The sequence below is a fragment of the Saccopteryx leptura genome, chromosome 5 (assembly GCF_036850995.1).
Source record: "Saccopteryx leptura isolate mSacLep1 chromosome 5, mSacLep1_pri_phased_curated, whole genome shotgun sequence".
Lineage (NCBI taxonomy): Eukaryota > Metazoa > Chordata > Mammalia > Chiroptera > Emballonuridae > Saccopteryx > Saccopteryx leptura.
Window position 1 is genome coordinate 194,717,453 of NC_089507.1, and position 15,692 is coordinate 194,733,144.

Here is a 15,692-nt window from a genome sequence, read left to right on the forward strand (position 1 = left end):
ATGGCCTCAGGGGGCCGCATGCGACCCGTGGGCTGTAGTTTGGGGACACCTGAGAGCTTCCCTCTTGGCTTATGGACACCACGTTCTTCTGGTTCTGTCCTGGTTTCCTTCTCGCTTGTTGGCCACACCTGTCAACCCTTGACCTTTCTCAAATCTCCAGACTCATTCATTATTGGCTACTTTTCATCTCCGCTTGGAGGTTAAGTGGACAAAATGAAACTGCCACATGCATCTCGATTTCCTATGAGCAGCCCCCTCTTTCAATCACCCATCTGTTCATCCATCTTGCAAATGTCCTTGAACAAACATGAGGCCCTGGCACCCTCCTAGGAACCACCGACTTGGCACTGACCAAGACAGAGCACCGCCTTTAGCAGGTGGATTGCACGAACCCCTTTCCAGCTGTCCAGGGAAATTGGATGTGATACTTGATCCCTCTCGTCCTTTTCACCTTGTACTCTGCCCTCTTACCTAGTTCGTGAGTAGACACTGCACTCTCCCTTCAAAATACTTCTCAGAAACGTCCACTTGCCCTCCCAGCATCAGCTGCCTTGGCCTCCAGCTGGATCTCAGCAATGGCCGCCTCACTCTCAGTCCTTCTCATCTGCCCCAAATCCATTCTCCAAATAACAGAATGGCAAACGTTTTCTGTAAAGGGCTTTGGCTTTGTTGGTCACAGGGTCTCTGGTGGCACAGAAAACCCTGGAAGGGTTGGCCAATCCAAACAGCAGAACTCCCCTCACTGTGCTCCAAAGTGGACAGCACCTCTCACCCTCTGTGCTGCCCAGGGGAACTTGCTACAACAATGGAAATAGTTCCTCCCTGCCCGTCGCAGTAGCCACTAGCCACGTGTGGCAGGTGAGCACCTGACAAGTGGCTGGTGTGATTGAAGAGCTGAACTTTTAATTTTGTTTTAATTTAAATAGCCATGCAGGTAGAGGTGACTGGATGGGATAGCTGGATTTCTGGGAGTCAGTGGTCATAGCCCATACCTGCTCAACTAGAGAGATCAGTTACACAAAGGTCTACCCATCCCACTAGCTCAAGGTGGAACATGGGCCCCCTTATGCTCTGAAGTCCCTGGGACTCAACACACCAGTAACTCTTACCAAAGCCCTCCTCCAAAGTCTCTCCACAAAACTATCTACACTCACCACACACTCGACCCTCGCGCTTCTGCCCCGTCTGAGCGGTCTGCAGCATCCTCTTCTGCATCTCACGTGTGTGTGTGTAGCTACAATTATACTCTGGAATCTTGTTGAAACAAATTTTAACATCACTTTAAGTCTCAAATGTTGTAATGGAGGGGGGAAAAAGAAGAGAAAGTGAGGTCTACAGTGTTCCTGATTTGGGGATCTCTCCCTAGGCTGTTCCTGTCTCATACTGACCAGCAGAGGGCGCTGCTCACCCACCAAACACTCAGAAGAGGCTCCGATGTCCTGTGCAAACTCCAGTGAAGGGCTACGATCTAGGAAAAGAAGTCACTGAAGCCCACCTTCTCCCATCACTCTGGAAGGTTGACACCCCTACCCCCCTCCCCGACAGACTCAACAGCACATCCTACCTATGAGAAGGTCCTTAATATAAATTTGTGCTCAACATACCAAGTCTACTCTCAAATCCACCCCCAAACCCTCTGGAGAGAGCACCTGAGGTTAGATGGGTGTTGATGGGACCAGGCATATTCCTCAGGGCTGAGCAAGCAGAAGGAACCAGCCAAGGAGGAGCGCCAGGTGCCAGCAGCGGGCAGGGCAGCCACTTAGCGGAACAGCAGGTTCAGAGGCAAAGGCCAGCGCTCAGCAGCAAGGACCACCAGTGGAGGGCAAAGCCTTGCTCAGCCACCAACCTCCAACCTGGCTGAAGTTTGATGCCTGGGGGATGGCAGGACACAGGTGTGCCACAAGAGCCTCTGCAGGAGAGGCTGGTATGTCCCACCAGCCATACTCTTCAGACCTCAAACTCCTAATACATTCCCAAGTCAGGGGGAAACTGGACAGGCACAGCCAGCCCCTCTTGGCAGGTGCCTAGATCAGTGGTGGGATTCAAATAATTTAACAACCAGTTCTCTGCCCTTTAAGTATAAAGAATGACCATTTTAAGTATAAAGAAATGATATACTGAAAGGTGGTTTATTATTTCATGCATTTCACTCTTAAATAATAATAAAAAAGGTATACAAAACTATATTCTAAGAAAGTTTTAAAATGTTAATAAAAAATATTCAATAATATCTGGAAAAAAACAATAAAACTGTTATTTAAGATATTTCCATATTGCTTCTTGATTGGCGTCCTCACTTGCAATTATTTTCACGTATGGGCAGAATGAACACTACTACAGGCTCCTGTAATACACTGTTGTGCAGATGAACATTAAAAAAGAGTAAGGATCATAGGGGTTCCTGAAGAAGAAGAAAAAGAACAAGGGATAGAGACTTTGTTCAATCATATCATAGCTGAAAACTTCCCTAAATTAATGCAAGAGAAACTCTCACAAGTCCAAGAAGCACAGAGGACTCCATTAAAGAGAAACCCAAAGAAACCTACACCAAGACACATCATAATTAAAATACCAAAGCTAAGCGATAAAAAGAAAATATTAAAAGCTGCAAGAGAAAAAAAGTTATCACCTACAAAGGAGCCCCCATAAGGATGACATCTGACTTCTCAACAGAAACACTTGAGGCCAGAAGGGAATGGCAAGAAATATTCAAAGTAATGCAGAACAAGAAGAACCTACAACCAAGACTACTTTATCCAGCAAGGCTATCGTTTAAAATAGAAGGAGAAATAAAAAGCTTCCCAGACAAAAAACAACTCAAGGAATTCATTACAACCAAACCAATGCTGCAGGAAATGTTAAGGGGCCTGTTGTAAACAGATCAAAGTGGGAAAAGAATATAGCAAAAAAGGAATACACCTTTAAAGAAGAAAATGGCAATAAACAACTACATATCAATAATAACCTTAAATGTAAATGGATTAAATGATCCAATCAAAAGACATAGGGTAGCTGTGTGGATAAGAAAACAGGACCCATACATATGCTGTCTACAAGAGACACATCTTAGAACAAAAGATACACATAGATTGAAGGTAAAAGGATGGAAAAAAACATTTCATGCAAATGGAAATGAAAAAAAGCTGGGGTAGCAATACTTATATCAGACAAATTGGACTTTAAAACAAAGGATATAGTAAGAGATAAAGAAGGCCACTACATAATGATAAAGGGAGTAATCCAACAGGAAGATATAACTATTATAAATATCTATGCACCTAATATAGGAGCACCCAAATATATAAAGCAGACTTTGATGGATTTAAAGGGCGAGATCAACAGCAATACTATAATAGTAGGGGATTTCAATACCCCACTAACATCACTAGATAGATCCTCAAGAAAGAAAATTAACAAAGAAACAGCAGACTTATTGGAAACACTAGATCAACTCGATTTAATAGGTATCTTCAGAACCTTTCACCCTAAAGCAGCAGAATATACATTCTTTTCAAGTCTCATGGTACATTCTCTAGGATAGACCACATGTTAGGGCACAAAAGTGCTCTCAACAAATTTAAGAAGACTGAAATCATATCAAGCACTTTCTCCGATCACAACAGCATGAAACTAGAAATGAACCACAACAGAAAAGCTCAAAAATTCTCAAACACATGGAAACTAAATAGCAGGTTGTTAAATAATGAATGGATTAAGAATGAGATCAAAGAAGAAATTAAAAAATTCCTAGAAACGAATGACAATGAGCATACTACAACTCAAAATTTATGGGACACAGCGAAAGCAGTACTGAGAGGGAAGTTCATAGCACTACAGGCACACTTTCAGAAGCTAGAAAAAGCTCAAATAAACAACTTAACCCTGCATCTAAAAGAATTAGAAAAAGAACAGCAAGTAAAGCCCAAATGTAGTAGAAGGAAGGAAATAATAAAGGTCAGAGCAGAAATAAATGACAGAGGCTAAAGAAACAATACAGAGGATCAATGAAACTAGGAGCTAGTTCTTTGAAAAGGTAAACAAGATTGATGAACCATTAACTAGACTCACCAAGAAAAAGAGAGAGAGGACTCAAATAAATAAAATTAGAAATGAGAGGAGAAATAACAACTGACACAACAGAAATACAAAATATTGTAAGAAAATACTATGAAGAACTGTATGCCAAAAAACTAGACAACCTAGATGAAATGGACAAATTCCTTGAAACATACAATCTTCCAAAAATCAATCTGGAAGAATCAGAAAACCTAAACAGACCGATTACATCAAATGAGATCGAAAGTTATCAAAACACTCCCAACAAAGAAAAGTCTGGGGCCTGATGGCTTCACAACAGAATTCTACCAAATATTCAAAGAAGAACTAACTCCTATCCTTCTCAAACTATTTCAAAAAATTCAAGAGGAAGGAAGACTTCCAAGCTCCTTTTATGAGGAGAGCATAATTCTGATTCCAAAACCAGGCAAAGACAACACAAAGAAAGAAAATCATAGGCCAATATCTCTGACGAATATAATGCTAAAATTCTCAACAAAATATTAGCAAACCGGATCCAACAATATATGGAAAAAATCATACACCATGATCAAGTGGGATTTATTCTGGGGAGGCAAGGCTGGTAAAATATTCGTAAATCAATCAATGTGATGCATCACATAAACAAAAAGAAGGAGAAAAACCATATGATAATTTCAATAGATGCAGAAAAAGCATTTGATAAAATCTAGCACCCATTCATGATCAAAACTCTCAGCAAAGTGGGAATACAGGGAACATACCTCAACATGATAAAAGCCATCTATGACAAACCCACAGCCAACATCATACTCAATGGGCAAAAATGAAAAGCAATACCCTTAAGATCAGGAACAAGGCAGGGGTGCCCCCTTTCACCACTCTTATTTAACAGAGTCCTGGAAGTCCTAGCCACAGCAATCAGACAAGAAGAAGAAATAAAGGGCATTCAAGTTGGAAAAGAAGAAGTAAAACTATCATTATTTGCAGATAATATGATATTGTATATAGCAAACCCTAAAGTCTCAGTCAAAAAGCTACTGGATCTGATAAATGAATTCAGCAAAGTGGCGGGATATAAAATCAATACTCAGAAATCAGAGGCATTTTTATACACCAACAATGAACACTCAGAAAGAGAAATTAAGGAAACAATCCCCTTCACAATTACAACCAAAAAAATAAAGTACCTAGGCGTAAACTTAACCAAGGAGACTAAAGACTTGTACTTGGAAAGTTACAAAGCATTGATAAAAGAAATCAAGGAATATACAAACAAGTGGAAGCATATACCGTGCTCATGGTTAGGAAGAATAAACATCATTAAAATGTCTATATTACCCAAAGCAATCTATAAATTCAATGCAATACCAATTAAAATACCAATGACATACTTCAAAGATACAGACCACATATTCCAAAAATTTATATGAACCAAAAAAGAGCACGAATAGCCTCAGCAATCTTAAAAAAGAAGAATAAAGTGGGAGGTATCACACTTCCTGATATCAAGTTATACTACAAGGCCATTGTACTCAAAACAGCCTGGTACTGGCATAAGAACAGGCATATAGATCAATGGAACAGAACAGAGAACCCAGAAATAAACCCACAGTTTTATGGACAACTGATATTTGACAAAGGAGGTAAGGAAATACAATGGAGTAAAGACAGCCTCTTTAACAAATGGTGTTGGAAAAATTGGACAGCTACCTGCAAAAAAATGAAACTAGATCACCAGCTTACACCACTCACAAAAATAAACTTAAAATGGATAAAAGACTTAAATGTAGGCCGTGAAACTATAAGCATCTTAGAAGAAAACATAGGCAGTAAGCTCTCTGACATTTCTCGGAGCAATATATTTGCTGATTTATCTCCACGGGGAAGTGAAATAAAAGACAGGATAAACAAATGGGACTATATCAAACTAAAAAGCTTTTGCACAGCTAAAGACAAGAACAGAATAAAAAGAAACTACACAATGGGAGAACATATTTGACAATACGTCTGATAAGGGGTTAAAAACCAAAATTTATAAAGAACTTGTAAATCTCAACACCAGGAAGACAAACAATCCAATCCAAAAATGGGCAAAAGAGATGAATAGACACTTCTCCAAAGAGGACATAGAGATGGCCAATAGGCATATGAAAAAATGCTCAACATCACTAATCATTAGAGAAATGCAAATTAAAACCACAATGAGATATCACCTCACACCAGCCAGAATGGCGCTTATCAACAAAACAACACAGAATAAGTGCTGGCGAGGATGTGGAGAAAAGGGAACCCTCCTGCATTGCTGGTGGGAGTGCAGACTGGTGCAGCCACTGTGGAAAACAGTATGGAGATTCCTCAAAAAACTGAAAATCGAACTGCCTTTTGACCCAGCTATCCCACTTTTAGGAATATACCCCAAGGACACCATAGAATGGCTCCAAAAGGAGAAATGCACCCCCATGTTTGTGGCAGCATTGTTCACAATAGCGAAGATCTGGAAACAGCCCAAGTGTCCGTCAGAGGACGAGTGGATTAAAAAGCTTTGGTACATATATACTATGGAATACTACTCAGCCATAAGAAATGATGACATCGGATCATTTACAATAACATGGATGGACCTTGATAACATTATACGGAGTGAAATAAGTAAATCAGAAAAAAACTAAGATCTATATGAATCCATACATAGAAGGGACATAAAAATGAGACTCAGAGACACGAACAAGAATGTGATGGCAACAGGGGTGGGGGGGTGGGGGGAGGGGGGAGGGGGCGAAGAAGGAGAGAGGGGTTGGGGGAGGGGAGGGGCACAAAGAAAACCAGATAGAAGGTGACAGAAGACAATTTAACTTTGGGGGAGGGGTATAGCACAATCAAATGTGAAAATAATCTATTAGAGATGTTTTCTCTCAACATATGTACCCTGATTTATCAATGTCACTGCATTAAATTTAATAAATAAATAAATAAAAAGTGTAAGGAGCCTGACTGGGCGATGCGCAGTGGATAGAGTGTTGGACTTGGATGTGGAGGACCCTGAGGTCGCCAGCTTGAGTGCGAGCTCATCTCGTTTGAGCAAAGCTCACCAGCTTGGACCCAAAGTCACTGGCTCAAGCAAGGGGTTACTCAGTCTGCTGAAGGCCCATGGTCAAGGCACATATGAGAGAGCAGTCAATGAACTAAGGTGTCGCAACGAAAAACTGATGATTGATGCTTCTCATCTCTCTCTGTTCCTGTCTGTCTGTCCCTGTCTATCCCTCTCTCTGACTCTCTCTCTGTCTCTTTAAAAAGAAAAAAAAAAGTGTAGGGGATGTAAAGTTGTGATTTCCACCCTGGAAAGAGAGACCTTAGAGAGAACAAGTGCCGTTTTAACAATCAGTTCTCCAAACTCAACAAAAAATTAGGTATCAGTTCTGCTGACCCGCTGTGAACTGGCTGGATCCCACCACTGGCCTAAATGCTGGAGGGCAGCGGCAGTCAGAGGCAGTAGTGAGAAGCACAGGTGGGAGCCCTGCTGGGCAGGAAGCAGTGGCCGAGGCCGGAGGCCCATCGGCTATGACGCCAAAGACCTCGCCCACCACGGAGGACCCAGCATACCCGTCCTCATGGCCTGGATTCCCAACCTCCCGCAATTGTGAGGACGCAGTTCAAGTCCCAGCCCCCACACCGTACCTGACATGTTCACTGCTGCAACTTTACCAGGGAACACACTTCCCACTGGACAGTGAGGTCCCCGGAAGATTTCTCTAAAAACGCTGCTAACAGGTCTGAGAGCAGGGGGTGGTCACCTCACAGCACCCCCAGGTTTCTCTGCCGGATTCATGCTTTTCTCCTCCCCCCTCCCCCTGTCCTCTTCTTCCCCACAGCTGACAACCGTCCTGATCAGTTAAAATCGGGACTATCACCATTCCAGCCGCACCACCAATAACCAACACGACAGACACGGCGCTGAGGCCTTCCACCTGCCAGGCCCCACTGTTTGTCCCATTCAACAGAGGAAACAGGGGAGCTTGAAGCAGGGTACCAAGCATACTGGGTGGAGGAGCAGCGAGCCGCACTCTCCCACTGGAGGAGCAGCACTGGGCCCTTCCAGTGCGACCCGCCAGGCTGCCAGAGCAGGCACTGCAGCGCCATCTCAGGGCCAGAGGCTGCGCTCCACAGAGAGGCAGCCGCTGCTGTGGGACTCAGGCCACCAGGAAGGTCCCTCCACCTCCATCTTGCCTTATGGTCTTGGGCTCATCTAAGCTGTTCCCACTGGACACTGGCTCCTTAGTAGAAAACTTCCTGCTCTGAGGTGCCCAGTGAACAAGCAGAGGTAGCCGGGAGGAAGGCACATGGGAGGGCCACCTGTAAGCATCCTAAGCGCTCTCACTTACATGCTGTGCCCGACTTAGGAGAACGCACAAGGAAAATGCTCCAGCAAACACTCCAGCCCAGCTGCATGGTGGAGTGGGCGGAGCTAGAGCTTGTCCCTCAGGGCATGGCTGTCCCTCCTGACAGAGCTATTGTCCAGGCCAGGGACCCCAGCTGCCACCCAGGCCGATGGCCATGCTGCAGCAGCTCAACCCCACATTGTGCCCTCTGATACCTGCATCCTCCGAATGGGTGTCCGAGGACATGGGCTCGTCCAGGGAAGCCTGGTCTATGCCAGCGGCCAAGGGGCTTCCTGGCGGGGCATCTTCCAGAGTCTGGGTCTCCTGCTTGGGAGTGGATGGCTCGCTTTGTGTGGCTCGGGGACCTCTGTCAGAGTTACCCATTTTGCTTTCAGCATCTGCAAGGAAATTCAGCTGTCAGCCTAGCCTGTCCTCCCTTCCTGTGTGCTTTCATGCATGCAAATGCCTTGCTGGGCAATGTGCCTCCCCAGACCGGGGGCAGTGCCCTACCGCCTTCCCCCACACCCCTGGAGTCCCTGTCCATACCGTCTTTCTAAGGCAGCACAGAGCACTGCAACAGCCCTCGCCTCTGTCCTGCAGCCCTGCCTACGCACTCTCACTCTAACACCTGCGGAGACTGGACAATGCCCCCCCCCCCCCCGACTCTGTAGCTTACTTTGGTCAGTGGAACCTTAGCGGGTTTGATGCAACCATGGCTTCAAAAAATATCTGCCTGCTGCTTGTGTGTACCTGGCCCTCACCTTAAGGATACACCTGGCTAGCATGCTGAGGGGATGAGAGGCAGGTGGGGCAGGGCTGAGCTGCCTCCATCCTGTCAGCCCGGGTCAATCCAACAGCTGAAAACACCCCCGAGGTGCTGGGTTGTTAGGTGACATTATCGTGGCTACAGATAACAGATTTACCTGTGCAGCCACCACCCCACAGAGGTCCTGGGAATTGCAGGATAAGCTGCAATCCTTACCCTCCATCGGCTCATATACTAAGGCTCATAATCCTAGGATTGGGGGGCATCACAGAGCAGGCAGTCCCTGGTTGTAGACAGGCGGAGATTCCAGAAAGATGACACCAGGATCCTAGCAGGGCTCGGAGGAGACCTGGAATCCCCGTTTGGGGCTCAGCCTTTGAGGGTCTGACCCTCAACCTCTCAGGATCACATCTTACTGATGAGGGGCCTGGCGCTCAGGAGAACAACTGGTCCTAGTCACACAGTCATAAGGCGGCAAGTCCAGGCTGGGAGATTCCGCTGACACAAGTCTCCCCTTCTGAAACACAGATCAGTCCCCCGCAGGACCCCGGAGGGCCCCCTCCTCCCCGCAGCAGGTTCAGGGGCCACCACGGTGGAAGGTGGCAGCGTAACGTGCACACAGTTGGGAGGCAGCAGCGTGGGGACCCCAGCCTGTCTTGGAAGAACGTCCCCATGCTGCTGCCTCCCATCATGGTGGGGAAAGGAGAAGGAAATATTTATTTTGGAGTCTGGGGCCCCCTTTGCCTGCCGTCCTTGTGTCCCTCAACAGTGTATTCCTCATTGACAAAAAGAAAAAGCTGATCAGAATCCTTAACCAGGAGGACCGAAAGGTGTCCAGCCTCGGAGGGACTCAGCAGAGGCTGCCCCCTAACCCCCACTTCCACAGCCGACCGGGCTTAGAGCTGCAGCTCAATCTTGTTCAATGAAAAGTTACAGTTCCCAAAATAGCCCTGGTGGCAGGGTGGTTGCTAAGAAACACTGGTTGGGGTGGGGGAGCTGTGGGTGCAGGCCCTCCCTCCTGCCCAATCTCCACCGTTGCTGCCCTTTCGTTCCGAGGGCCACAGTGGAGAGCACAGGGCTGAGCCTCTGTCTACAGAGTACTCAGTGAGAGGGAACAGGCTATAAACACGCTTGCACACACACATGCACACACATGCATGCAGACATGCACCCACTGACCCCCATGTTCAGTTGCACAGAGACCAGACGGACCTCTTGCCTCTGCCTAAGTCCCCCGAGGAAAGCTCCCTGGGTCTCCCAGGTCATAGAGCACAGCAGCAGGCTCCCAGCTCTCTCACAGAACCAACAATGGAGTATGAAACTCCTTAAGTTATTTAAGCAAATGCCACGTGGACATGAACAGGAAGGTGGAGGGAAGTCACCCAGGAACATGCAGGATCTGGCACAGAGATACCCGCCGACTCCTCTCCTCACTCAGGCCATTTGGGTGGAGCCAGGCGCAGGGACTGGGAGGCTGGCCGGTCCTTGCTTGTCACATGTCAGAGAAGGACGGCCACAGCAGTGAAGATGGAGAGAAAAGGGGTCACCTCCGCCCTCCCCATGCAGACCTGGTCCCTCTCATACATCCCACACCGCACAAACGGTCCTTCCTGGGTGCCAGCAGGTCACTCAACTTCCAGGAGCCACCGCAGAGGGGTCAGGTGGGACGTGAAACTCATTGTCACTGTCACCCACTCAGCCTCCCAGGCACTTGCCTTGTGTGGAGTCATAGTGACAGCAAGCGGCCACAGGGGGGCGCTCCTAGCTGCAGGGATGTTCACCTGGTCTGGAGCAGGTGCTGGCAGCTGAGGGAGATTCCTTGGCTTAACCCAAACCTAGGAAACCACAGCAACCTCCTGGGGGCGGCAGGGGTGGGGAGAGCTCACAGCACAGCCACAACAGTCAGAGACCTGTGTGTGTGGGGGGGTGCTGCATTCCCATCCAGAACTCCCACCCTGTGTGTGGGGGCCTCGGTGCTCAGCTCCCACCCCGCTGGGGTCAGGGCGATGCCACAGAATCCTATCAGCCCACTAGGACCCGTTATCCTAATGTCAGTACGAATTACAGATACACAGAACCTAACCCCAAGCTTGACTTCACCCCCAGTGAGGAAAAGCATTGTCTGAGCAGGTAACAACAGAAACAATAGGGCAAGAAAGTATCTACCGCAGATGCCTTCTGCCAAACAAATGCACATGTCCTGTTATCACTACGTCCAGAAGAGGTGAGACACAGTAGAAATTCAGGCAGCACCTGTCCATGTGAAGAACACAGTCCTCCACTCCTCTCCCCGACGCCAGGTCCCTTCCCAGAGGACCTGGGACCGGCTTCTATCATGCCCTGCAGTGACAGCCGGGGCAGGCTCACTGAAAACCTACTCACCAGTCACCCTGTGGCTGCCCTGGGCTCCCATATCGGCTTAGAGGCACCTGTCCCTCGATCCCTTCCTGGGGAACTCAAACTGTCTTGACTCTAACCATGTTGGAGAGAAAAGGTAGACAAGACATGATTCTCTGTGGACCGCAGGCCCCCCTCCCTGTTTCTACCCTCACTGCACCCCACCTGCTCTTGGTTTCTTCACGGGGCTCCCCGCTTCCTTCCAGTACGAGGTCCTGCTTCTCTGGGCTGAAGACACACTCCCGCTTTCCCGGCTCTCCTGGCTTCTCAACCTTAGCCGCACTGAAGACGGAGGCAGCTGAGGTTTATAAAGCATGCATGGAAGCCACGCCCACAACGCTTGTTAAGAGCTGCTCAGGTGAAGCCCATGTGCGCAAACAGAACCAGCCAGGCCAGGTGCCTGTTTCACGTTCTCAGGGCACGATGTGCCAGTCCCTCACCACACTCATGTCAGCTGTGATCATGCAACGCTGGCGCATTCTACAAAGCGGCACTCCTGGAGCGCCTGTCGTGATTCCCAAGGCCTGTGCCACGTTACAAACCCTGGTGTTTGTCCCCCCCCCCCCATACCGGGCTATGTGTTCTGGGAGGGTGGCACTTGGCTCACCTGCATCCTCAGACGCTGCACATAGCAGGAGCTCCTCCAAAAAGTACCGGAGTACCAATTAAAAGGTGCATGTTCAACTTCTGAGGAAAGAGACTGAGTCTCAGGCCCTTCTAGTTCCTGATCCAGAATCACTTACGAGAGAGAAAGATCAGGCTGCCAACCTGCACCCTGGGGGCAAAAGCCAGCCTATCGCCTGTTCCAACCCCCAAGCGAAGCACAGACTCCACATCTTCACATGGTTGAAAAAAAAATCAAAAAAGAAATATAATAGCTCATGAGTTACCCCAAATTCAAACTTCAATGTCCACAAATAAGGGTTTCCTGGGGCGGCCATGCCCACTGTTATGTGTTATTGGCTTTTGCCTTTCAATGGCAGAGTCAGTGGTTGTGACAGAGACCCTCTGGCCCCCAGAGCCTAAGTTAACTGTACGATCTTCTGCAGGAAAGGTGTGCCGACCCAATCTAGCTGGCGTGGGGCATCATCTCACACATGGAGGCCAGGAGCACAGCCTGCCCAGCAGCACAGCCTGGCGGTCACCCTGACACCTTGGCTGCTGCCATGGTCTGTCCCCAGGTCTCTGTACCCAGCCCATCAAACAACACCATTCTACAAATAAGCAGCATTTAGGAGAGGCAAGCTGCCCTTCTAGAAGTTCCCTCCTTCAATCATTCCCCCCATCCCTTTGTTTTTCCAGGAGTCAGTCTACATCCTTATTTAGTCTTCACTCACCAATGATTATATTTTCCATAATGGATGATACACAGGCCTGAATTCTTCCCCAAGATCCAAAGTCAAGTTTGTTGGCAACACATTCGAAACGCCCTGTGCCCGGAGCTGTTTCGTTCCGTCCAGATGAAAACAGCCCACACTTCTCTCAGCAATGACATCCCTGCAAACCTGAGTCAGCAGAGATTTCCTTGCACATGTAAAGTTTGGTTACTGGTACTGAGTATGTGCCCGTGTTGGTTTCCTCTGAAATATCATCCTCAAATTCCTTCAGTCTTTGACTATAAAGGAAGGATGACAAAGGCCTTGGACCCCACTGGGCCTGGAGGTGAGGGCCCCGCAGAGCCAGGGCATTTAGGAAGCTGGACTTGCCGAGTGTCCTTCCTGATTCCTGAGACCTAGGCCATGCAACAAACACGTCATTCACAGTATAAGGCACAACGTGGGAGATAGGAATTTTGATAGGAATCTCCCCCACCCCTCCCAGGGGCCAGGATCCTTCAGTCAGGAGGAAGAGCCCGGTACAGCTCCAAGAGAGCGGTTTTGTAACCCCCTCACCAAGCCCAGGAGGCCAGGGAACTGGAAGCACACCAGGACCCAGGCCTGTGCTCTAGGCCTTCCGGAACCACGGAGAGAGGAAGGCGGGGAACTCAAGAATCTTATGAATTAATAATGCTAGCATAATAACCGCTGTTTCTCAAAGATGCAGATGAAGGTGGCCACACAGATACCACCACAATTACGCTCTCCAGACCGGGGACTGAACCGTTCTCGGCCCTGTGGGTGCTGCCTCCTGGACCCCGCATCCTTCTCTGCACACGGGAGGAGGGGAAAGGACTCAGCGGCCCGGGGGTGCTGTGGGAGCCACAGGGATAAGGCCGGTACGGTGCCCAGCACTCAGCCGACAGTCCAGTCGCTGGTTAACACAGGGTAGCCGGAGTTGTAGGTGGCGGTAAAAATAACTTGCTCAAATTAAGGATTAAAATGTGAATATGAAAATAAAAGCCAACGCTATCACTCCAGGGGAATCAGGACCCACCACAAGCTTAATCCACACCTGGCTTAGAGGGAGCTGTCACACTCCTCAGGGAAGAAGCAGGCTCTTCACTCTGTGCCCCATGAGAGGTGGCCTCCGACTCCCTGATGGGCTCTGAGAGGCCCCGGGGGGCTGGCCTCATGGGGAGTAACTCTGGGAATTTCTCCAACCGTGGAGGACGCATCGGGTCCAGCAGCCATACGTGGACACCAGACTCCTCCAATTTCCATGCTGCCCTAAAGTGCTTCCTGGGCCCAGTCCTGTATTCCTTGGCCCAGGGGCTCCCATTTACCCTGCCCGCACTCACCCTGCTCCACCATCTCCAGCAGCCCCTTCTTGATGAGCTCCTCGCGACCTTGCCGGCCAGCCATCTTCTTCTCCAATGCTGTGCAAGCACAAACACCAGGTTAGTCCGGGCGGGGACATCCAGAAGACACAGGGAGGCAGCAGGGGAGGCAGGGTTAGGGGCCTGGTCCCTGGCAAGGAAGCCCACGTTTTCTCACTGACCGAGCTGACCAGCTGAGAAGCAACACCTGGCATGACACCCTTCCTTCAGCCGCCCCACTGCTGCCCTCTGCCAAATGCTCTTTAACTAACCAGCCAGGAACAGCCTCCCTCTGCCCCCAACTCTCTGGGGCACTTCTCTGCGGTTCGGTGATGGATTGCTAAATGCATCCTGACCGCTCTGTTCATAAACCCAGTCTCTGTGCAGCTGCCCCAGGGCTTCCTCCACACACCCAGGTTAACGCTGTCAAAGAATTCACCAGGTGAACAGGGAGGGAGGGGACCCGGCCCCTTCACCAGGTGAACAGGGAGGGAGGGGACCCGGCCCCCTCCACAGACCCCACTCTGCCAAATCTCCTCAGCTCTTCCTCTCCGTCTCCCCACGCCAGAGCAAAGCACTCAGCAACGTGCTTGTGTTCCCCCTTGTTTTCTCTACCTGTCCAGAAAACTGTTTCCCTACAGTCGAACCCAGTCTCCAAATACAAACCTATGTCATCCTAGGACCCTTTCTTTAAATGATGCAGAGAGCCAGCTGTTAGCTTGCATCACAGAGGGTCACTCATATGTGTGAGCCCTCTGCCCGTGCTGGCTGCGGGGGGACAGACAGAGCCAGCCCACCTGTCAGAGCTTCAAGTCCGGCAGTGGTGGACAAGCAGGTAATGACAACGGAGTTATTTAGTCTGTTTAAAATTCTTCACTGAGCACCTACTATGTGCCAGGAGCTGGGTGAGTCCTGGGGGTGGGGGTCACTGTGGGGCAGAACCGACTCAGTCCTCCTTCAGGGAGCAGGTAGTGACAGGAGGTTTGTCAGTGGAGTCACACTAATACGGCATGTACTGAGCGCTCACTGTGCGCCAGGCAGAGGAGCAAGACGGGCACGGTCTCTGCCTGAGGATAGATGACGGACACCCATCAGAACCAGAGGGCCCAGGGCCGGGGGCGTGCAGCCTCCCCGAGGTGCCCGCTCTGGGAGCTGAGGGGTGAGCAGGGCAAACCCAGAGACATCAGGGAGAAGGATCACAGTTTCCTTTCTGTAGTCCCACCTCCAACCTAGTTCCCAGGTGCGTGATGTGTGGGTAAAACTGAGAAACTGAACTCGGACTTTGGGAAGGGCAAGTGAAGAGGGTGGCGCCCCCCCCCCCCCGAAACAGGGTGGAGGTCAGAGAGCTGTGGGACTCCCATCACACTCACGAGGGCCAGCTCTGATGCAGGATGTCACCTGCTCTGACTCGTGGTCTTCC

At 49.0% G+C, this 15,692-nt stretch overlaps 1 protein-coding gene across 3 annotated transcripts in view; it reads right to left on the reverse strand.

Annotated features, from left to right (window-relative positions):
• The window catches only part of PHACTR3 (phosphatase and actin regulator 3), a 165,085-nt gene that overhangs the window by 51,866 nt on the left and 97,527 nt on the right, over nt 1–15,692 (reverse strand). For 2 of the 3 annotated variants that reach the window (XM_066387333.1, XM_066387332.1), the window contains exons 3-4: nt 14,255–14,332; nt 8,630–8,812 (exon numbers count right to left, since the gene is read on the reverse strand). In XM_066387333.1, the coding sequence (XP_066243430.1) occupies nt 8,630–8,812; nt 14,255–14,332 (261 nt within the window). The remainder of the gene's footprint in view (nt 1–8,629; nt 8,813–14,254; nt 14,333–15,692) is intronic. The other variant, XM_066387334.1, reaches the window with a different exon arrangement.